Source organism: Chiloscyllium plagiosum, unplaced genomic scaffold (assembly GCF_037043375.1).
Source record: "Chiloscyllium plagiosum isolate Xiang-an unplaced genomic scaffold, Cpla_swu_hap1 HiC_scaffold_9, whole genome shotgun sequence".
Classification (NCBI taxonomy): domain Eukaryota; kingdom Metazoa; phylum Chordata; class Chondrichthyes; order Orectolobiformes; family Hemiscylliidae; genus Chiloscyllium; species Chiloscyllium plagiosum.
The window spans coordinates 35,987,915-36,011,929 of NW_028270147.1; the positions used below are offsets into that span (position 1 = coordinate 35,987,915).

Genomic DNA, 24,015 nt, shown 5'->3' on the forward strand with positions numbered 1-24,015 from the left:
TCTTGCTTTCTCTCACTCACTCACTCACTCTCTCAGTCTCTCTCCTTTCCTTCTCTCTCTCTCTCTCGTTTACCCATTCCACTGCTGTTGTCAGTTAAATACTAGTACTGGCATGCTGGAACTCTTCAGTAATCATTCATTGCCCCATGATCTGGCTTCAGTTCCCCTACTGACAGAAAGACTGCCTGACGGCATCATTGCAGAGTTGGGTGGGGAGGTAATAGGAAAGCTGTCTGCTTGTTTTAATATGCCCCCCAAACTTCAAATCTATCAGTGAGAGAACTTAGTCCTTCATTGAGTTGATTGCCTTTATAATATTGGAATCCAATAAATGCCATTGGGGAAGGAATCTCTCTTAGACCATAAGGAAAAGGAACAGGAATAGGCCATTCACTCCCTGACCCTGAACCAGCATTCCTCATGTCCACTTTTCTGCTTTTTCCCCATAACCATTGACTGTCAACTAAAATTTATCCTATGACTCCACCCCCACAGCTCTCGTGTGAAAAAGAGTTCCAGAGACACTCAATCCTCTGAGAGAAGCTGTTCCTCTTCATTTCAGTGTTAAATTGGTGCCCCTTTATTCTGAGACTATATCCTCTGGTCCTAGGCGCTCCTATGAGGGAAACATCCTCTCAGCATTTACCTTGTCAAATCCCTTAAGAATTTTTTTTATATTCATTCGTGGGGCATGAGCATTGCTGGCTGGCCACCATTCATTGTCCGTCCCTAGTTGCCATTTGAAGTAGTAGTGAGCTGCCATCTTGAGCCACTGCAGGTTGACCCACAGTGCCATTAGGGATGAAATGCCATAAGTTTGACCCAGCAACAGTGAAGGCAGAATGATATGTTTCCAACTCAGGATGGTGAGAGACTTGGAGGTGAACTTGAACGTTGAACATTGTGGTGTTCCTATGTATCTGCTTCCCTTGTCCTTCTAGATAGTGGTAATGTGTTTAGAAGGAGCTGTCGAAGAATCATTGGTGAATTTCTGCAGTGCATCTTATACAGTATAAGAGTACACACTGCTGCTACTAAGCATTGGTGGTGGAGGGATTGGATGTTTGTGGATGTGATGCCAGTCAATTGCGTTGCCTTGTCCTGGATGTTGTCAGGCTTCTTGAGTGGTTTTGGAGCTGCACTCATCCAGGCAAGTGTTGCTTATTTTATCGCGCTCCTGACTTGTGTCTTGTAGATGGTGGACAGGCCTTTGGGAATTATGTGGCAGAACCATTTGATTTTCTGGTCAATGGTAACCCCATGAATGTTGATAGTGGGGGATATGGTGATGTTAACATCATTGAATGTCAAGGAATGGTGGTTAGATAGCCCCTTATTGGAGATGGTCATTACCTGGCATTTGTGTGGTGTACATGTTACTTCTCTCTTGTCAGCTCAAGTCTGAATATTGTCCAGATCTTGTTGCTGCTTTAGTATTTGAGGAGTCGCAAATGGTGCTGAACATTGTGCAGTCATCAGCAAGCAGCCCCACCTCTGACCTTGTGATGGAGGAGAGGTCATTGATGAAGCAGCTGAAGATGATTGGGCCTGGAACACTACCCTGAGGAACTCCTGCAGGGATGCCCTGGAGCTGAGATGAATGGCCTTCACCAGTCATAACCATCTTCCTATGTGCCAGGTATGACTCCAACCACTGGAAAGTTTGCCGCTGATACCCATTGATTCCAGTTTTGCTCGTGCTCTTTGATGTCACACTCTGTCAAATGCAGCCTTGATGTCAAGATCTGTCACTCTCACCTCACCACTGGAATTCAACTATTTTATCCATGTTTGAACAAGGCTGTAATGAGGTGAGGAGCTGACTGGTCCTGGCAGAACCCAAACTGGACATCAGTGAGCAGGTTATTACTGAGCAGGTGCTGCAGGACATCACTGTTGATCACACCTTCATCACTTTACTGATGATCAAGAGTAGACTGATGGGGTGATAATTAGCTAGGTTGGATTTGATTTGCTTTGTCGTGTCCTGGACATATTTGGGTAATTTCCAACTTTGTTGAGTAGGTGTAAGTGTTTCAACTGTACTGGAAGAGATTGGCCAGGGGATTGGCACTTTCTGAAGCACACATCTTCAGTACTATTGCAGGAATGTTGTCAGGGCTCCGTAGCCTTTGTAGTGTCCAGTGCCTCCAGCCATTCCTTGCTGTCACACGGAGTGAATTGTACTGGCTGAAGATTGGTATCTGTAATGTTGGGGACCACTGGAGGAGGCTGAGATGGATCGTCCAGTTGGCACTTCGCTGAAGAGTGCTATGAATGCTTCAGCCTACTCTTTTGTACTGATGTGTTGGGTGTTTTCTTCAATGAGGATGGGGATATTTGTGGAGCCTCTTCACCAGTGAGTTGTTTAATAACCACCATTCGGATTGCAGAGCTTAGATCTGATCCTTTGGTTTTGAGATCACTCAGCTGTTTGTCTCACTTATTGCTTATATTGTTTGGCATCCTATATTTTTCAATGAGATGACCTCATTCTTCTAAACTCCCAGTGACTAGTGTCCTAATCTCCTTAGCCTTTGCTCATAAGACAACCCTCCATATCAGGGATCATCTGTGTGAACTGCCTGCAATGAAATGATATCTTGCCCTAAATAAGGGGACCAAAACTGCTCACAGTGCTCCAGATGTGGTCTTGCCAGCATCTTGAACTGTTGTAGTGAGATTTCACTATGGTTATACTCTCACCTTCTTGAAATAAGAGTCAACATTCCATTAATCTTCCTGATTACCTGTTGCTCCTGTGTGCTAGCTTTCTGTGCTTAATTCACAAGTACTCCAAGTCCCTTTGTATTGCAGCTTTCTGCAGTTTTTCTCAATTTAAGTAACATTCTGAGCTTTTGCTCTCCCTTCCAAAATTAACAACTTCATACTTTTACCACATTATACTCCATGTGCTAAATTTTTGCCCATTTACTTAACCTATCAATATCTCTCTGTAAACTGTTGAATCCTTCTCACAAGTGCCTTTCCACTTGTTTTGGTGTCATCTGCAAATTTAGCTATTGTACATTCACTTCTTTCCTCCAGGTCATTAACATATATTGTAAATAGTTGTGTTCCAGCACTAATCACTGTGGAACCCCATTGGTCACAGGCCACCAAAATTACAAAGAACTCCTTATCCCCACTTGCTATTTCCTGCCCATTAGTCAATTATGTATGCATGTTAATATACTACCTCAACACCAGCTCTCTTATGTCCTTACACAAAACAATCTTATAATAAGAGCATAGGCGGTTGAGGGGTGACCTTATCGAGGTTTTTAAAATTATAGGGGTCATATATAAAGTGAATAGCAAGGGTCTTTTCCCTCGAGAGGGGTAGTTCAAAACTAGGGCCCATATTTTCAAGGTGAGAGGAAAATGTTTCAAAAAGGTCATGAGGGGCAACCTTTTGGTTCATACGTGGAATGAACCGTCAGAGTAAGTGGTGGATGCAAGTACAGTTACAATGTTTAAAAGAATTTGAACAGGAAAGACTTGGAGGGATATAGGCCAAATGCAGGCAAGTGGGATTAGTTTAGTTTGGGAACATGGTCAGCGTGAACTGGTTGGGCCGAGTGGTCTGTTTCCATGCTATATGATTATGACATATACCTTGAGCCCTATGGCATTAGCACTAAAAGGGAAGGAAAACAACTATCAATAGCCTCAAAATTACATCTTATTTATTCAGCAACATTGAAGTACAAGACTTCATGCCATAAAATTACGACTCAACTATCCAGCCATGGGGAGTGATTGCTATTGAACCTTAATATCCCTCTCTGACCTGCTATCAAGGACATGGAATATTGATCATGAGTGGGAATCTTGTACTATATTTTCTCCCTACCTTGGGAGTACATCAGCTGTAATGAGCCAAGTCAATGTCGATCTGGAATTAAAGTTAGGATTTAGGAGCAGGAGTTGGCCATCTGACCCTTTAAGCCTGCTTCGCCATTCAATAATATCATGGCTGATTTTTTTGTGGCCTCAGTTCCACTTACCCGCCCTCTCACCATAACCTTTAATTCCTTTACTGTTCAAAAAATTATCGATGTTAGCTTTAAAAACATTTACTGAGGAAGCCTAAACCACTTAATTGGGCAGGGAATTCCACAGATTCACAACCCTCTGGGTGACGAAGTTCCTTGCCAATTTAGTCCTAAATCTGCTCCCTCTAACTGTGAGGCTATGCCCGCTTGTCCTAGTTTCACCAACCAGTGGAAACATCCTCTCTACTTCTATCTTATCTATTCCCTTCATAATTTTATGTGTTTCGATAAGATCCCCCCTCATTCTTCTGAATTCCAATGAATATAATCCCAGTCTACTCAGTCTGTCCTCATAAGCCAAGCCCCTCAACTCTGGAATCAACCTAGTGAACCTCCTCTGCAACCTCTGTAGTGCCAATACATCCTTTCTCAAGGAGACCAAAACTGCATGCAGTATTCCAGGTGTAGCCTCACTATCACCTTACACAACTGCAACATAACATCTCTGCTTTTAAACTCAATCCCTTTAGCAATGAAGGACAAAATTCCATTTGCTGCCTTAATTCCCTGTTGCACCTGCAGACCAACCTTCTGTGATTCACGCACAAGGACATGCTGGTCCCTATGCACAGCCGTGTGCTGTAATTTCTTACCATTCAAGTAATAGTCCTTTTTATTGTTATTCCGACCGAAAGGGATGACTTCACATTTATTAATATTGTACTCCATCTGCCAGACCTTTGCCCACTCACTTATACTATCAATGTCCCTTTGCAAAGTCCTCTGCACACTTTGCTCTGCCACTCATCTTAGTGTCATCCACAAACTTTGACACACTCCACGTGGTCCCCAACTCCAAATCATCTATGTAAATTGTGAATAATTGCGGTCCCAACACTGATCCCTGAAACACACTACTAGTCACTGATTGCTAACCAGAATAGCACTCATTTATCCCCACTCTTTGTTTCTTGTTGGTTAACCAATCCTCCATCCGTGCTAATTCATTGACTGCAACATCTTGCATCTTTATTTTGTGCAGCAGCCTTTTATGTGGCAACTTGTCAAATGCCTTTTGGAAACCTAAATACGCCACATTGTCCACCATGTTCATATGTCTTCATAGAATTCCAAAAGATCAGTTAAGCATGACCTGCCCTTCATGAACCCATATTATGTCTGCCCAACGGGAAAACGCCTATCTAGATGCCTTGCTATTTTTACCTTAATAGAATCAAGCATTTTCCCCACTGGTCTATAATTCCTCGTCTTCTATGAATTGGATGCTCTTGTATATTAGGTCTAAAACAAAGCTACTTTTTGAAGTTTACTGTTACCCTCCTTCATGGAACGGTTTAAAATTTTACATTTTATATACTTATGTTGGCATACATCCTGTTTACCTAGCTTTTCAAACAATGCGGTCACTAGACATTGTATAAAGCACTCAAATAAAATAATGGCATGTATATTTCAAAAATGAAGGTGAGCCTTAAAGTGGTGGGCACTTTGAAAGGACGGAAGAATTTTTATTTATGTTTTTTGGTCCTTAATACAGAATTTGACAAACGATAAATAGATAATACAGCTTTCCACAATGTGAGGGAATTGGGCAGAGACATGCTCAGACTGTCATGGTTCTGTGCTCTACCAAAATTGTTTGTTACTTACGAGGCAGGGGAGCATATACTACTAGTAATTAGTGGGAGTCGTTTTGGTATTTAACTTATTTGGTGGTCCACAGTTCAGAAGTCAATCCGTGTGATCCCATCCCAGAAATTGGCACTTAAAAGGCTGTCTTCCACTGAGCCTTACTGCCAAAATAAACTGTTCATCAGCTGTTGTTGCAGTAAAGAGCTGATCAGACTGCCTGGAACTAAGACAAAATAAATAAAGTTAGCATTTCTTCGTGTAGATGATTTTGTTTATAATTTAATGAATTATTTACTGAAAACCAGCACTAGATTCTATAACTTTAACTCAGTATCAGCTGCCAAAAGCAAAATTAAGTATTGTAGAAATTAATTTTATAAGCATGTGTTGATTAGGTAGAAAACTCAGATGGCATTGGGATCTTCAAGTGCCATTTTATGATTTGTGTTATTTTACCACCAGCGCCAACCCTTAAAATGTTATAGATTACTGCTGGCATAAAAAATAACGAGTTAATGTCACGAGTCCACAATGACTCCTCTTCTGCAGAACACAAAGGAGAAGAGTCATACTGGACTCGACATTAACTCTGTTTCTCTGTTCACAGGTGCTCCCAGACCAGTTGAGTTTTTCAAGTACTTTCTGTTTTTATGTGCTGATTACTTGAGGTGCTGCACGGTTGTAGCAAGACTCATTCTTATATTTCAGTTCCCTTGCAATAATGACCAACATGTCATTTCTCTTCCTCATGCTCACTATACCTGCCTGCTAACTATTTGTGTTTATTCTGTGAGTACACCCAAGTTCTTCTGATTGTCAATATTTTTCAACCTTTTAGAAAAGCAATATATTTTTAAATCTTACCACCCAAAGTACATATATATTCCACTTATACTTTATATGCTTAAAAAGGGCAGGCGGTGTTGTCGTGATAATGTCATTGGGCAAATAATCCAGCAGCCTATGTTAATGCTGTTGGGACAGTGATTTGCATTCCACAATTGCAGCTGGTGGAGCTTAAATTTAGTTAATACATCTGGAATTGAAAGTTAGTCTCAGTAATGGTGACCATGCAACCATTGTTAGTTGTAATAAAAATCCATCTGGTTTCTAATGTCCTTCAAAGAAGGAAATTTGATGTTCCTACCTCCAGACCCACCGCGTTGTGGTTGTCTTTAGCTGCCCTCTGAAATGTCCAAGCAAGCCACTCAACTCAACAAATCATTGGGCAACAGGTTCTTGGCTTGCCAATAATGTCAACATCATATGAAAAATGTTTTTCAAAATGCCACCTTATTGCCCACTCATGTAACACAGCTGAATAAGGACAGGAATAGGCCATTCAGCCTGTCAAGCCTATCCCACCATTCAGTGCAATCACAGCTGATGGAAAACTTCAATGCCTTTTACTCACCCCATCCTATAACCCTGTACACCGTTGGTAATCATAATCTGTCAGTCTTGGCCTTAACGATAACTCAAAGACTGAGCCTCCACAGTTGTCTGTATAGACAATTCCAAAGGTTCACACTCTCTCAGTAAAATAATTTTTACCCATCTTGGACCTAATTAGGATTTCCCTTATTTTAAATTGTCTTCCCAGTTTTCGATTCTCCCACCAGTGGAAAATCTTGCTTGCATTTACCCTGTCTATCCCTTCAAAAATGTTGTAGTTTTCAATGAAATATCACCTAATTTCTCGAAACTCTTAAGAATACAACTCCAATTTACATAATCTCTCTCTTCATAGGACAGTCATGCCATGCTGGGGACTAGTTTGGTGAACCTTTGTTGCATTCCCTGCATGGCAATGTTAGCTTTCCTCAGATGAGGAGACTGAAACTGCACACCCTACAATCTAACCAAACTCTTCTACAATCGATGCAAGATTAAGCTTTTAAATAATTGAAGTACCCTGTCCTTACCTTTTCTGTGTCCTCACAACTTGTATTCCAATATAGCTTTGTATCATCAGTAAATATTGATTTATTGTCCTCAGCCATTTCATCATTAATGAAGATCACATCTGCATTGATCCTTATGACGTTGCACTAGTCACAGACTGACAACGTGGAAATGCACCATTTTTCCTCAGTCTTTGCTTCCTGCCTGTTAATATATTGCTTATGCTTGCTAATATATTACCCCCACTTTCATGTGATTTTTTTCTAATTAATTCACAGGCCCTCTGTCCCTTGATTAAACCAGCAATATTTGCCTATTCCAGTTCTAAAGAATTGTCATACTCGACTCGAAATGTTAACTCTAATTCTCTCTCCACAGATGCTGTTTTTTCAGCATTCCCTTTTTTTCCCAGATATCCAGCCTCCATAGTATTTTTCCTTTATTGTCCATTCCTAATTCCTTACCTTGTGCATGGCATCTTATCAGATGGTTTTGAAAGTTCAAATATATTCCATTGGCTAGATTACCTTTTATCTATTCCATTAGTTACATTCCCCAAAAAAATTCTAAATTTGTCAAATGTGATTTTGCTTTTTGTAAAATGAGGTTCACGTTATGTGATCACACTTTTTTAAAAATACATTGTTAAGATTCCCAGCACTTCCCCAATGATTGGTGTCAGACTAACTGGGCTGCACTTTTCTCTCTTTTTAAATAGCACTATCACTTTTGATAGCTTCCAATCCACTTGAATCCACTCTACAATCTAGAGAATTTTGGAAAATTGTAACCAAACAGGTGCTTGGGTCTACCAAGTTGTTAGAGCAGAGCCTGAATATTACTGAAACCTGAAATATGCTGTTGGAACTTTTTGCCTTGCACTCACCGGGACAGGTGTAAGAATGCCAAATTTGAATGGAAGCTATTTATACTGCAGGAGAAAACATTGCTGATTGGTTAAAACATTGCCAGAGAGAGGCAATTGCCCCACCAATCAGTGCAGATTTGTCAAACCAAAAAAATGCCTTTTCCTCATGCAGTATAAATTGTTGCTCCATCAAAATTTAGCATTTTTATGTCTATCCCGATAAGCAGAAAATGAAAAAGTTAAATGGCATACTTTCTTTGTAATAAAAATCATAATTAGACCATTCACCATCTGTGCAGCTACCTCTTTCAGAATCCTAAGATGTTGGCCATTTTGACCTAAGGAATTGAGAAATTTAAGCCCTTAATTTTCTCCATTACTATTTTCTCTGATAATAATTACTTTACTTTAAGTTCCTCCCTTTTATTAGCCCTTTAAGTTACTCTCCCTTTCAGGAATGTAATTTGTGTCTTCCATGATGAAGATAGACATAAAGGTCAGAATTTCTTTGCTTTATGTGAGGGCAGGCATCTTTTAAGAGGCTGCCAGATCAAATGCCAGTCACACACATGAAGTCGCACCCAGCCTGTCTCAAATTGCCAACTAATCAGAGGCAAGGTACTTCTCAGAGCTGCAAGTTGTTACAGGCCAAGGCTTTACAGCCTTAAAAATAGAGATGGGGAATTATGGTGTGGGGTGGCATTGACTATCATCATCATCATCATCATCCCCCCTCCCCCACAACCACGGTCTGTGCTCCCAATTACCCTCAAGTTGAGGCAAATGGAGGCTGTTGAAAAGTAGCCACTGTTTTCACCTGCTGGAAAGGCAAGACATTGGGACAAAGGTGAGCCACAGTTGTTATGACCCTGTGGAGCAGATGGGACTTGAACCCAAGCATTCTGGCTCAGAGCTAGGGACACTAAACTGTACTGCAAAAGACCCTGACTCTCCTATTTATGTATTTGTGAAATGTCTTGCAATCTGCTTTGATATTCAGACCTGAATGTTGTTGATGTCTGCATTGAGTTGCACTGTTCAATGCACTCCATGCCTCTTGATGTCGCCTGAAATGAAATTAAATGTCTGTGATGGTGGAACTTCAAGAGGAAACTGAGAAGATTCATTCAGTGGTACTTTGACTCAATGTATACAAAAATCTCAGCCTTGCATTTTGCACATCATTGAGAATGAAAATGTTCATGGAACCTCCTCCTCCATTGTTTAGTTGTCCACACTATTTATGACTACATGTGCATTTTTGACCTGAATATTGGGTGTAGCATCAATCACCTCCAGATTTCTGTTCAGCTGTATGGTGTGCATGTAGTCTTGCATTGCATTTCACCAGGTTGGCATCTGATTTTCTTGCATGTCTGGTGTTGTCCCCCAGATGCTCTTCTGCATTTCTCACTTTCTTTTCATATCTGTAATCTCCTCCAATCTGACAATCCTCCGAGAACTTTGCACTCCCCAACTCTGGTTTCTTCTGCATCTCTCAATTTCTTCTCTCAGCTACATCCCAAAGTCTGGAATTCCGTTAATAAATCTTGTCATATCTTATCTTTTTCCCTCTTTGAGAGACTTGTTTAAAGGTATTAATACAAACATACAAACAAAGAACAAGAGTAAGCCACTAGCTGTCTGAGCCATTCACTAAGATCGTGGCTGATCTGTGTTTCATTTCATCTGTACATTCCTGCATAGGCCTCATAATCTTTCATCCCACTGGTAGTCAAGAATCTATCCACCTCTGCTTTAAAAATATTAAAGATTCTTCATCCACTGCCTTTTAAGGAAGGAAATTTCAAATGCTGTCAACCCTGAAGAGAAAAGTTCTTCATTTCTGTCTTAAATGGGCAAACCCTTATTTTTAAACTATGACTCCTAGTTCTAGATTCTCTTACAAGAGGAAATGCCTTTTCATGTCTATCCAGTCAAATCCCCTCAGGATCTAAATGCATTAATTAAATAACCTCTTCTAAACTCCAAAGGATACAAGGCTAGCTTATCTCTCCTTTCCCCATAAGGTGATCTACTGATTTCAGATATTAATCTAGTAAACCTTCTCTGATCTTCTTCCAACTCATTAATATCCTTCAGTAAGTACAACAACCAGTACAGTTCACAGTCCTCCAGATGCTGTAAAGCTGAAGCCTAACCTCCCTAGTCCTGCATTCAATTCTCCTCACAATAGAACATAACATTTTTATAAAAATCAAAAGAACTGCAGATGCTGTAAACCAGAAACAAAAACAGAAGTTGCCGGAAAGCTCAGCATATCTGGCAGCATCTGTGAAGAGAAATCAAAGTTAACATTTTGGGTCCGGATGACCCTTGCTCAGAATATTTTTATAGTTTTCTTGATTACTTGGTCTACCTGCACTCAGGTACCTCTGCGATCATGGGAGAAAGTCAGAACTGCAGATGCTAGAGAACAGAATCAGGTGTGTGGTGCTGGAAAAGCACAGCAGGTAGGCAGCATCAAAGGAGCAGGAGAATCAACATTTCAGGCATAAGCCCTTCATCGGGAATGATGCTGATTCCTGATTCTGCCTCATTCCTGATGAAGGGCTTTTGTGTCTGACCTGCTGTGCTTTCCCGCACTACACTCTCGACCTTTGCGATGATGCACTAGGATACTCAGATCTCTCTGCATCTCACAACTCTGCCACACCTCACCATTTAGGTAATGCTTGCTATTTATTTTTTCATAAATGTTATAATACTTCTTTATTCTTTCTGCCAAAATGATTAACTTCACATTTCCCAATGTATTACTCCATTTGCCCACTCACTTTTCTATATACCTTTATAGACTCCTTATGTCATCTTCATAACTCACATTTCTACCTATATTTGTGTCATTAGCAAATTTAGCTACTATGCCTTCGGTCTGTTCATCAAATCACATAATTGTAAAGAGTTGAGGTAGCAGCACTAACCCCTGTATGAGACACCATTTGTGAGATCCTGCTGTCTGAAAAAGACCCATCTATTGTCAGCTTTCTATTAGCCAGCCAGTCTTCTATTATCCATATCAGTATGTTAGCCTTGTTGTCTGTGCTTTGGACGCTTCATCCAGTTTGTGTGTTAAAAACACTTATACATAAGCACTCTTGATGGTTAACGGACAAAGGGTCACAGAATTTGGTTTGCATTCAGCTCGGTTTTATGAACAAAATGTTCCTTTTTAAGAACATGCAGTGAGTGTTTCCCAAATTTCCTATCTGTCTGAGAAAGAATATTACATAAAATGATCCACATGTTTGAGCTGGGCTGTTGGAAGCTCTTTCTTTTCCAACATAGGGCTTCACTTTTCCACAAAGGTTTGTCTCTCAGGTCTGGGCAGATCTTCTCTTGGGTCACTGCATGGTCTTCCACCAAAAGTTTGTTGGAAGTCTTTGCTGTGAATCTTTGCTGAAGCGTTGGTTTCCAGGTATCTGTTTTTACTCCTCCCTGTCCCCAGACCTTCCTGAATGTTCTGTTGCCTTTGGCTAATGAGGTCATGAGCTAAATTCAAAGTATCCAATGGGGTTGCACCAACACCCTTCACTGTTGCCATGCCGGGAGGTGTAAAGTCTATGTTCTCGGCCACTGGCTTGAAGTCTGATCAAAGCTTCTCCAATACCAACCCTCGGCTGATTGTAATTGGTTCCCCTGAAACTTTGTGAAATGTTTTACCTTGGTTTCCAAACTTCTTTGCAGCCAATAGCTGCTGGTTTCCTGTTTAATTTTGCTGAGCCAATTATCTGTTGGGCCAAATTTCTCCAGTTGTGGGTCAGTTTAGAATGTCCAGTTAGGGCCTGTGGTCACTTCATCACGCCATCGGTACAATGAGCTTGTAATTTCTGTGATAACTTTTGATGTGGTACATTATCAAATGCCTTCTGGGAATCGAGGTAGAGTATATCCATTGGTTCCCCATTATCCACAGTGCAAGTTCCTTCTTTAAAATAAATTAGATAAACATGATATCCCTTTGACAAAACCTTGCTGGTTCTACCTAATTGTCTTGAACTTATCCAAGTGTCCTGTTATCATGTCTTTAATAATTACTTCTAACATTTTCCCTTTGACAGATGTTAAGCTAACTACCCTGTAGTTTCCTGGTTCCTGCCTCTCTTTCTGAATAAAGGAGTTACAGTAGCTATTTTCCAATCTAAAGGAATCAAACCCCAAATCAAATGAGTGTTGGAAAATTAAAACCAATGTATCAACTATCTCACAGAATGCTTATTTTAAAACCATTGGATGAAATCCATCAGGATTGGGAGACTCGCAGTTCCAACAATCTACTCGGTATTACTTTCCTAGTATTTGTCATTTTTGTTAATGTTCTTTTTCCCTTTCAATTTCTGATGTGCAGCCATTTCCAGGATTTTACTTGTATCCTCACTAGTGAAGATTGATGCAAAATATTTATTAAATTTGTCTGCCACCTCTTCATCCTTCACTACTAGTTCCCCAGAGTTATTTTCAATAGGACTTAGTAAATCTTTGCTGTTTTTTTGTATTCTGTCAAATCTTCTGACCTGCATCTACCTTTGCACAATTATTTGTCTTTTCTTTAAATTTGATGCTGTCTTTGACTTTTTTAGTTAACCACAATAGTGTGTCTATCTCTTAGAAATGTCCTTACTTGTTGGAATGTATCTATTCTGTATTTGCTGGAATATCTCCTCAAATATTTGCCAGAATCATCCAATTGTTCTTTGATACAATGTCAATTTCTTTCTGTCATGCCTTTGATGCACCATGTGACTTAGAGGTGCTATATGAATGAAAATTGTTGAGTGAGTTTGCAATCCTATGCCAAATTGTGGGTAATTTTAAGTTCACAAATACCAGTTACAGAATTCCAGTGTCAGGTAAGTGACCCTTTTATCAGAATTGTTGCAATCAAGGTTGATGCATAGAAGCAAAGGATGTTTTAAAAATGCATTACACTAACAAGAACTGAGAGACTCCCTTTGAACATATTAAAGATGCACCCATCTGTGTTTCATAGTACAGGCTAGGGATTGAAATAATTACTTTTTAATCCAAGGTTTTTAAGGCATCATTAAACTGTATATATGCTTCATCTGCATTTTATTCAGTGTGACAAATATGAAAGTTTATAAATTACTCACAATGAACTAATGATGCATGGAACTGTTTTATAGCGAAACTTTTATGTTGAATAATTCAACATGGGCAAAATAAAAGCAAACAAAAATGCTGGAAATACCCAGCAGATCAAGCAACGTGTGTAAAGAAAGGAAGCATATGAACCTTTGAGTCCTAATTCTTGAATTCTGTCAAAGTGTTAAAAAGTGTGAAATCTAAGTTCACATAAAATATTTTGTATATATATGTCATGCTCGTGTCTGAAGGAAAAATAGATTTATGTTTGGATTGAACATTGCATAAGTATGAAATCTAAAATGAAGTACAGAGAGGTGTGGGGATAGGGTTAAGTTATAGTAGATGGGGAAGTTTGATTGTTAATTTTGAGCATATGTTTCCCTTTTTTTAGAAAAGCATTTGTTTCCCAAACCTAATTACTCAATTAGCAGTGATCCGCCACCTTGAACTACTGTTGCCCATCATGCATAGGTACATCTGAAGTATTTTAGGAAGGAGGTTCCAGGTTTTGTATTTAGTGGCATTGAAGAATCAGTGACATCATTCCAAGTTAGGATTATGTGTGATATGCAAGGAAACGTAAAGGTGATAGTGTTTCCTTGTCCTTTGAATTGGTAGTGATCATGGATTAAGACGATGCAGTTGGAAGAATCTGGGTGAGCTAGTGCTGTCTAGGGGCTTTGGAGAACATATGCATTGTGTCTTGCAGATGGGACATACTGCTGCTACGAGGAGACTGAATGCTCAAGATCAAAATGAGTTACTTTGTCCTGAATGGTGTCAAGCTTCTTGACTGTTGTTGGAGTTGCACTCATTCAGCCAAGTGGAGATTATTCTAGCACACTCCTGAATTATGCCTTTGGCCCACAACAACCACAACCGTCTTCTTTTGATCTCAGTGAGACTCCAACCAGTGGAACTTTTACCCACGCTTCCTTTCGATTTCAGTTTTGTGAGGGCCGCTTGATGCCACACTCTGTCGAGATCAGTTACCTCACAAGTCTATCCTTGACTTGAGCTCTGCCACCCATGTTTAGACCATGGCTGTAATGTCATCTGGAGTTGTGTGACCCTGGCAGAAACTCAAAATCTGCATTGTAAACAAGCTGTTGCTTTTGATGACATGTTCTATTACTGTATCGATGATCCCAAGTTGACCATTGGATGGTAATTGAAATTGCTGCCTTTAGTTTGTAGACCAAACGTGCCTGGGCAATTTTCCATATTGTTGGATAAATGTCTGTGTTGTGGCTGCACTGGAACAGCTCCGCCAAGGGTATGACTGGTTCTGGAGTACAAGTCTTCAGTATTACCGCTAGGATATTGTCAGAGCCTGTAGTCTTTGATGGCTTCTGCTCAGCATTTCTTCAGATATTTTTGAGAGGAGTTATGATTGTATGTAAACACATATGCCATCAAAATAAGGTGATTTTTTTAAACATTCTTTCATTTTGCAGGTGCTGCATACAGGGTAGTGTCATTTGCACCGGAGCAGTTATTGAAAAAGGGGCTGATGTCAAGGATTGTCTGGTCGGAAGTACACTGTGTGTGGAAGCTAAATGTAAGCAATTCTATTAGCGTTCGTTGTCATCCATGAGCAGAAAATATATTGAGCTTCTGTAATAAAGCCCTACTTATAAAACTAATTTCATAAAATATTTTAGCTACTGCTTTCTCTCCCATCCCTACCTTTCCATAAAATTGTAGCTAGATGATCTGTTTCTAGATTTGGGATGATTGAGTTTTCCAGAATTTCGGTTATGGAGATTCAGAACATATTGTCAAGTCTTTTGAGCCACTTTCCTTACAATTCTAAATGCTGCTTTGGTGAATATTTCTCTCAACTCTTAATAGCATTTAATTTCATGTAAGGTGAAGGCAACTGTTGACTCTTACTGAAACCAGTTGCATTGAATTAGCATACTCCTTAAGTTTAAAAAAAAGGTTAATAATTAAATTTGTTACACTAGAAAATAAAGCATTGTTGCTGTGGTTCTGTTCGCCGAGCTGGAAGTTTTTGTTGCAAACGTTTCGTCCCCTGTCTAATAAAGCATTGTGTAGATTGCATGCCTTTAAGACTTAAAAATGTATGCATATGTGCATTTTTAAAAATATGCATTCCCTCCTAATTAGGAGAAAGTGAGGACTGCAGATCAGAGCTGAAAAATGTGTTGCTGGAAAAGCGCAGCAGGTCAGGCAGCATCCAAAGAGCAGGAGAATCGACGTTTCGGGCATAAGCCCTTCAGGAATCATTCCTGAAGAAAGGCTTATGCCCGAAACGTCGATTCTCCTGCTCCTTGGATGCTGCCTGACCTGCTATGCTTTTCCAGCAACACATTTTTCATTCCCTCCTAATTACCATATAATACAGCAAATAAGATTCAATATCAAGATCCTTTGTGTAGGAGAGTGGTCTTGGCAAATATGCTGGAATTGAGCAAGAGGTTACTCACCTCCTTGATCCTCAGATTTTTCCAACCATTTAAATGGCACAAGTCAGAAGTATGATGGAATAATCTGAACTTGTCTGGATGGCTGCAACTCCAAGTAAACACCATCCAAGACACAGCAACCTGCTTTATTGGCACCCCATTTAATACCTTAAGCATTCACTCCCCCCACCACCAGCACAAAGCAGCAGCAGTATGTAGCATCTACACGATGCACTGTAACAACGCATCAAAGCTCCTCTGACAGCATCTTCTGGACGCACAATCTTTACCACCCAGAAGGATGAGGACAGCAGATGCCTGGAAACAGCTCTACCTGTAAGTCCCCTCCAAGCCACATACCGTCCTGAGTTAGAACTAGACAACTGTTTCTTCACTTACACTCGGTCTATATGCTAGAGCTCCTTCCTTAACATCACTGTAGATATATCTAAATCACATGAACTGTAGCTATTCAAGAATCTAGCTATCTGTGAATGAACAAAAAAAGTCATTTTCTCAAAAGAATATGGTCTGCAATATAGAAATTTAAGTAACAGAATTACACTTGTTCTTCTATCTGCTTGGACACTTTTGGATTGTTTATTCATTCAATTGATATGGGCATCATAGAACATTACAGTGCAGTACAGGCCCTTTGGCCCTCGGTGTTGTGCCGACCTGTGAAACCAATCTGAAGCCTATCTAACCTACACTATTCCATTATCATCCATATGTTTATCCAATCACCATTTAAATGCTCTTGAAGTTGGCGAGTCTACTACTTTTGCAGGCAGGGCATTCCATGCCCTTACTACTCACTGAGTAAAGAACCTACCTCTGATATCTGCCCTATATCTATCACCTCTCAATTTAAAGCTATATCCCCTCATGCTAGCCATCACCATCGAAGGGAAAAGACTCTCACTGTCCACCCTATCTAATCCTCTGATCATCTTGTTTTTCTCTATTAAGTCACCTCTTAATCTTCTTCTCTCTAACAAAAACAGCCTGAAGTCCCTCAGCTTTTCCTTATAAGACCTTCCCTCCATACCAGGCAACACCCTGAATCGGCTAAGCCAGCATTTATTGCCCATTCGTAATTGCCCCTGAGAGGCTGGTGGTGCTCTACTACCCCGAGGTACTGCAATGTAGGTACACGCTTCCTGTTAGGAAGCAAGTTCCAAGATTCTTACACAGTGACAATAAATCAGTGGTAATATGATTTCAAGTCAGAATTCTGTGGCTTGGAGGAGTACTTGCACATGGTGGTGTTCCCATATATTTGCTGCTGTTGTACTTCTGGGTGGTAATAATTGTTTGGAAAGTTCTATCAAAGGAATCTTGATTAGTTGTTGCAGTGCATCTTGTCAATGATATATAATACTGTCACAGTATGTCAGCGGTGGAGGAACTGAGTCATGAACATATAATTGGGAAACTAATCAAGCTTTGTCCTGGATGTTATTGAGCTTTTTGAGTGTTGGAACTGCACTTAGCTAGGAAAATCAGTGAGTTGGCATGATAGATGAAGGGGAAAAGATGATGGGTGGAAGTAGGCACTAAGTTAGCGTAGGGATATTTCAAATGAAAATGCCAAATGATGGAGAACTCCTCCTGTTTATTGAGTGGAAATATTTGACATTTTAAGACTAGAGCTTAAGGTATTGGCCACTTATGTGAAGTGTTTGTTTTCATAAAGGATTTTTTCTTGCAGCGTCACTATGGGATTTTTGTTTTTGTTTCTGAGAGAATGTGCTTTTCTCAAGAGTGATATCACCAATAGACTAGTCACTTTATTTTCTTTATAGTATCTCTGACTTAATGCTGCGTAATCGAAGAGATGAGTTGGCATGGAGAACAAAGGGAAAAGTGTGGTGGATGAGATATGTAAATTGATCCTGTGTTGGGAGCTATAAAGGACCATGGCAAAGATTTAGGGCATATGGATGTGCATGACCATGAGAGAGAGGCATAGGGTGGCACAATAAGCATCAAGGACCATTGGAGTTCGTAAATGGGCATAAGATTGCCCAAGGTGTATGAGGGGCTATGAAGGGTGGGTGCAGGAGTCTAGGTTAGCATGGGATATGGATAGAGAGTGAAGGGGTAAGAGCAGGAGAAATGTTTTCTGTTTTAAAACTATTTTTAAACTCTGAACATCCTTCCCATCCTTCCTTGGGAATCAGACAGCCTCTTAGCCTCTTTGGAGTCACCTGACCTGACTCCTAATCCAGGATGCAGTCCTGGGCCAAAAATTAAAAGTGCAGGCTGCCATTTTTAAAGGTTGAGTTGGCGGAGCAAGGAATTCTCCTGACTCTGCTGGTGCATCTCTTTGGATGAGCCACAGCTTGTTCTTTCCTTTCTCCATTCTATAAGGATTTGACTTGGCTTCATTGAGCATCTGCTAACAGCCCTCACTGAGATCAGGCAATCAGTCTTTGTTTCTTTAATTTAAATAGAGTACTACATGTTTTGATATTGCTTTCTTTCCCACATCTGGTTGCCAAAGAATGGGACTTGGCATCTTGCCAGCTGTCAAATATGTATCTCTTTGCTGAATGCTTAATAGTGCAATTAAAATGTTGAATTATTTTATTACATGTTTACCCCATAGTCTACTATGTTGGAAAAGACATTACCAATGCATAAACACTGTTTAGTTTAATTGAAAATGTGTTGAATTTTATTATACAAATAATTACAATTTAAAGACAGTATTCTGAGCTTTATTGTTTTAAACATCCTTTATTATTTTAAACATTGCAGGATAAAATGTTTTCAGGGCATTTAACTTTTTCATTAAACAATGAAACATTTGGTTTACAGTAAATACATATGACAGCTGGCAGCAATGCCATTACCACATTCTTCTGCAAGCCCAGAGAACAATAAAACTTCTCTCTAGTGTGTTTCTCTGTCTTTCAGTTGCCTTGACTAGTATCTTTTTTTAAATATGGAAAATCTTTGAGTATGCTCTCCTGTTTATGGCAAGTTAAATCTTCATGAAGCATGATGTGTTTATTTAGATGATTATTTATGAAGAATTTATTAAAATTTCAGATCAATCAGAAAATAATTCAAGAGCCTGAGTAAGTAGTGTTGGTGTTGACTTAAAAGGCCTGCGAGCATTAGTCAGATAAAACTGTTCATTCCACAGATCAGTTAGCCTAAGTCTGTTCATGCAGGTGTCACTGGCAAGCCTAACATTCTTTCACCTATCTCTAATTGTCCTTGAGAAGGTGGTAGTGGACTTCCACAAGCTGTTGAACAAATTGAATAATCCTAGATATAATCCTAGATATAATCAGCTAGAAACGTCTTTAAAAAATAAAAATCTGTATAATTTTGCCTCCAGAAGTAATAAAATAAAACATTGGGACCAATTTAATATTGGAACTTCAGTAGGTCAACCATTTTTGTTCTTCAAATGTGTCTGTGTGACCTAGGCTTGTGGGAACTGCTGAGACAATATATTATCTTCATTCTGAGTAGCACTTTGCTTTTTGAGGGATGGAATGAGAGAAGAGAATTCCTTAAATAACTGGAATCAAGAATCCAGCAGTCCAATTACGGTGCTCGTTGGTTCTTTACTAATGACTGAAAGTGACACACATTATTCAAACATCGTAACGTCTTTTAGACTAAAACTCTGTACTGGATAGCAACATTTTACAATTCTTTTTTCCCTAGAAAAAGTGCAGATCCAACCGAGTGTGAGACAAAGTATTTTCATATAGCTCCTTTTCCAGCAGACAATGCATTTTAGCACCTCAGAGCATCACAGCAATAATGACAATGAGATTAAAATTTGAAAGCAAAAGCGTGAAGGTTTTTTACCTTGATGAAAAAAGGTGAGCAAAACTTGGAATGGCAGAATTCCCAGTTAGGAAATGCATTTTGCACATTTACAGGAATCTACTCTGAGAGCAATCTGAGTAAAAGTCTGAGACAATGATTCCAAGGATTGGAGCTCCCCCCCACCCCAAGCAATAGACATGCTATAAAAACCATGATAAAGTAAAACTGCTATTTGAAGTCAAGGTGGTAGTTTGAAATATTTAAAATGCATATCAATTGAGGTACTATGAGGTTACTTAGGACCTTGACATTTTTAACACAAAATTGCAGACTCATTAGCATTCAACCTACTAAGTAAAATATCGTGAAATTTGCTTCTGAAAGCCACTGGATGAGTGGCAAAGTGCTTTATATATATACACAATTAGCTTTTTAGCTTGAGGAGTGCATATTACAGAGGAGGAAGTGCTGGATGTCTTGAAACGCATAAAGATGGATAAATCCCCAGGACCTGATCAGATGTACCCTAGAACTCTGTGGGAAGCTAGAGAAGTGATTGCTGGGCCTCTTGCTGAGATATTTGTATCATCAATAGTTACAGGTGAGGAGCCGGAAGCCTGGAGGTCGGCTAACGTGGTTCCACTGTTTAAGAACAGTGATAAGGACAAGCCAGGGAACTGTAGACCAGTGAGCCTGATGTCAGTGGTGGGCAAGTTGTTGGAGGGAATCCTGAGGGACAGGATGTACATGTATTTGGAAAGGCAAGGACTGATTAGGGATAGTCAACATGGCTTTGTGCGTGGGAAATCATGTCGCACAAACTTGATTGAGTTTTTTGAAGAAGGAGCAAAGAGAATTGATGAGGGCAGAGCAGTTGAGGTGAGCTATATGGACTTCAGTAAGGTGTTCGACAAGGTTCCCCATGGGAGACTGATTAGCAAGATTAGATCTCACAGAATACAGGGAGAACTAGTCACTTGGATACAGAACTGGCTCAAAGGTAGAAGAGAGAGGGTGGTGGTGGAGGGTTGTTTTTCAGACTGGAGGCCTGTGACCAGTGGAGTGCCACAAGGATCAATGCTGGGTCCTCTACATTTTGTCATTTATATAAATGATTTGGATATGAGCATAAGAGGTACAGTTAGTAAGTTTGCAGATGACACTAAACTTGGAGGTGTAGTGGACAGCGAAGAAGGTTATCTCAGATTACAAGAGGATCTGGACCAGATGGGCCAATGGGCTGAGAAGTGGCAGATGGAGTTTAATTCAGATAAATGTCAGGTGCTGCATTTTTGGAAAGCAAATCTTAGCAGGACTTATACACTTAATGGTAATGTCCTAAGGAATGTTGCTGAACAAAGAGACCTTGGAGTGCAGGTTCATAGCTCCTTGAAAGTGAAGTCGCAGGTAGATAGGATAGTGAAGAAGGCATTTGGTATGCTTTCTTTTATTGGTCAGAGTATTGAGTACAGGAGTTGGGAGGTCATGTTGCTGCTGTACAGGACATTGGTTAGTCCGCTGATGGAATATGGCGTGCAATTCTAGTCTCCTTCCTATCGGAAAGAATTTGTGAAACTTGAAAAGGTTCAGAAGAGATTTACAAGGATGTTGCCAGGGCTAGAGGATTTGAGCTATAGGGAGAGGCTGAACAGGCTGGGGCTGTTTTCCCTGGAGCCTCGGAGGCTGAGGGGTGACCTTATAGAGGTTTACAAAACCATGAGGAGCATGGATAGGATAAATAGACAAAGTCTTTTCCCTGGGATGGGGGTGTCCAGAACTAGAGGGCATAGGTTTAGGGTGAGAGGGGAAAGATATAAAAGAGACCTAAGGGGCAACGTTCTCACACAGAGGGTGGTACGTGTATGGAATGAGCTGTCAAAGGAAGTGGTGGAGTCTGGTACAATTGCAACATTTAAAAGGCATTTGGATGGATATATGAATAGGAAGGTTTTGGAGGGATATGGGCCTGGTGCTGGCAGGTGGGATTAGATTGGGTTGGGATATCTGGTCGGCATGGACGGGTTGGACCGAAGGGTCTGTTTCCATGCTGTACTTCTCTGTGACTCTATGAGTATAGGTTTCTGACTTTTTTCACTTAATCTACCCTGAATAAGCACATAGCGCTTATTGTGAGCATCATTTGTGTTTTATAACTTGGAATGGAGTTAGACAAGTAATATTATTAGGAGCTTTGATACCCTGGAAGATTAGTTTTGGAAGGCAACAAAATGTCTTTTGGCTAAGAGCAAGTTTTCTGGGCATCTTGAAGCATAGTGCATTATTAAAACTGCACTCCTCCGAGTAAGCTAGTCTCTATAGTTTCCTGTTGGCTGTTGTCTGAGGTAATCATCTTTATGCCTGTGGCTGTCAAAGTCATACAACCCTCAACATATTTGGCTCTTTCCAGGTACATATGCAGTTTCCACAAGCAAGTCACCAAAGCTGTATTCTCCAAGATCAACCAATGCATCAACCTTTTATGAATGCCAACACTCTGCTGTTTATTGTACAGCAAAGACTGCCCCTCCGGTATATCCAAAGAGTCTTCCATGGCATCAGAAGAGAGGTCCTTTGACCAATAGGGTAATCATTAGATACACAGAAGGCACAGTTTCTGCTGCCTAAGTAGTTATGGGAATGATGACAATATGCTGACTATATCATTCTTGTGTGTTACATATTGCACAGCGTTCTGATTATAGAAATTGAAGGAGCAGAGCAGTAACAGCTGTCATCATCTGCTGAGGAAAACTGAGATGAAAAAGTGGCAGAAGTAGGATGACGCCCTCCAAAATTCCTTACAATCAACCCCACCAGTGATGTGTTGATACCTTTCTAATGGAAATTACCTAAAGCTCTTCTACATTAGTAGACATTATTATTTTCTTTGCTACTCCTTTACCCCTTTTAAGAACTTTTATATTGTTTTATATGAATGGCATACAACAATGCAGCTTCAGAAACTACTATGAAAAGGCAGCTTCACCAATGACCTCCTCTGCATTATAAGTATGGTATTGACCGATTGCATCATGAATTTGCAGCAAGACATGGGTAGATTAGATTAGATTCCCTACAGTATGGAAACAGGCCCTTTGCCCAACAACCCCACACCAACTTTTCAAAGAATAACCCACCCAGACCCATTCCCCTACCCTATAATTACCCCTGACTCATGTACCTAACACTATTGGCAATTTAGCATGGCCAATTCACCTGACCTGCGCATTTTTGGACTGTGGGAGGAAACCCACATAGATACGAGGAGAATGTGCAAACTCCAAACAGCCAGTCACCTGAGGTGGGAATCGAACCTGGGCCCTGGCGCTGTGAGGCAGCAGTGTGACAATGTGACTTGCCACTGACATGCCAGGCAATAACCATTGCTGAATTCTCACTATTAACTTCCCAATGGTTACCATTAACTAGAAACCCAACTGAACCAGCCATTTAAATACTGTGGCTATAAGAGGAGATCACACTGAGAATTCTGTAGTAAATAATTTGCCTACTAACTCCTAAATCCTGACACCTATCAACAAAGCAAAAGTCAGGAGTATGATGCAGCTCCATCAACACTCAAAATGCTTGACACCATCCAGGATACAGCAAGCCTGCTTGATTGACACTTCATCCATGACCATCAATGCACAGTGACAGCAGTGTGTACCATGTACAAGATACTCTGCAGCAACTCACCAAGCTCCTTCAACAACACCTTCCAAACTTGCAACCGTTACCATGTAGGACCTGAGCAGCAGGTGCATGAGTTCCCGAGTCTGGATGACTCTCCTCTCAGCTTCTATCCAGATGGATATAAAAGTCTGCTGAAGGCTCCCTGGTACCACAGTGTGAGAACCTGCCTGTTGGAATCAGATTCCATCATTACTTCAGAAAGGGTATGGATACTTTTTAACAGACTTCCAAATATCCCATGTAATTGCTTGCGTGATATTAGCAAATGAATATTAAATGCCTAAGTTTCAAGTTTTAAAATAATTAATGATTGGGTGAGATTGTACAATTGTTACTGCCAGCCTTCTAACCAAGGACTAATAGCTATGATGGTTGCAGAGATGCCAGGGTCTAAAGAACCAAGGGGTAGGTTGCTAGGGTTAAAAATAGTGATTGACTTTTGTGTTTTCGTCAGTAACATTTCTGGATTTGATGTGCCTTTTAAATTAAAACATGGTACAGAAGAAGCAGCATGATCTGTGATGCTGCTCTCACT

The 24,015-nt window shown here is 40.2% G+C and overlaps 1 protein-coding gene across 1 annotated transcript in view; it reads left to right on the plus strand.

The window, feature by feature from the left end:
• eif2b3 (eukaryotic translation initiation factor 2B, subunit 3 gamma) overlaps nucleotides 1-24,015 on the plus strand; it is a 142,682-nt gene that overhangs the window by 112,881 nt on the left and 5,786 nt on the right. Inside the window, exon 11 of the mRNA XM_043699051.2 lies at nucleotides 15,012-15,115. Within this exon, the coding sequence (XP_043554986.2) occupies nucleotides 15,012-15,115 (104 nt within the window). The remainder of the gene's footprint in view (nucleotides 1-15,011; nucleotides 15,116-24,015) is intronic.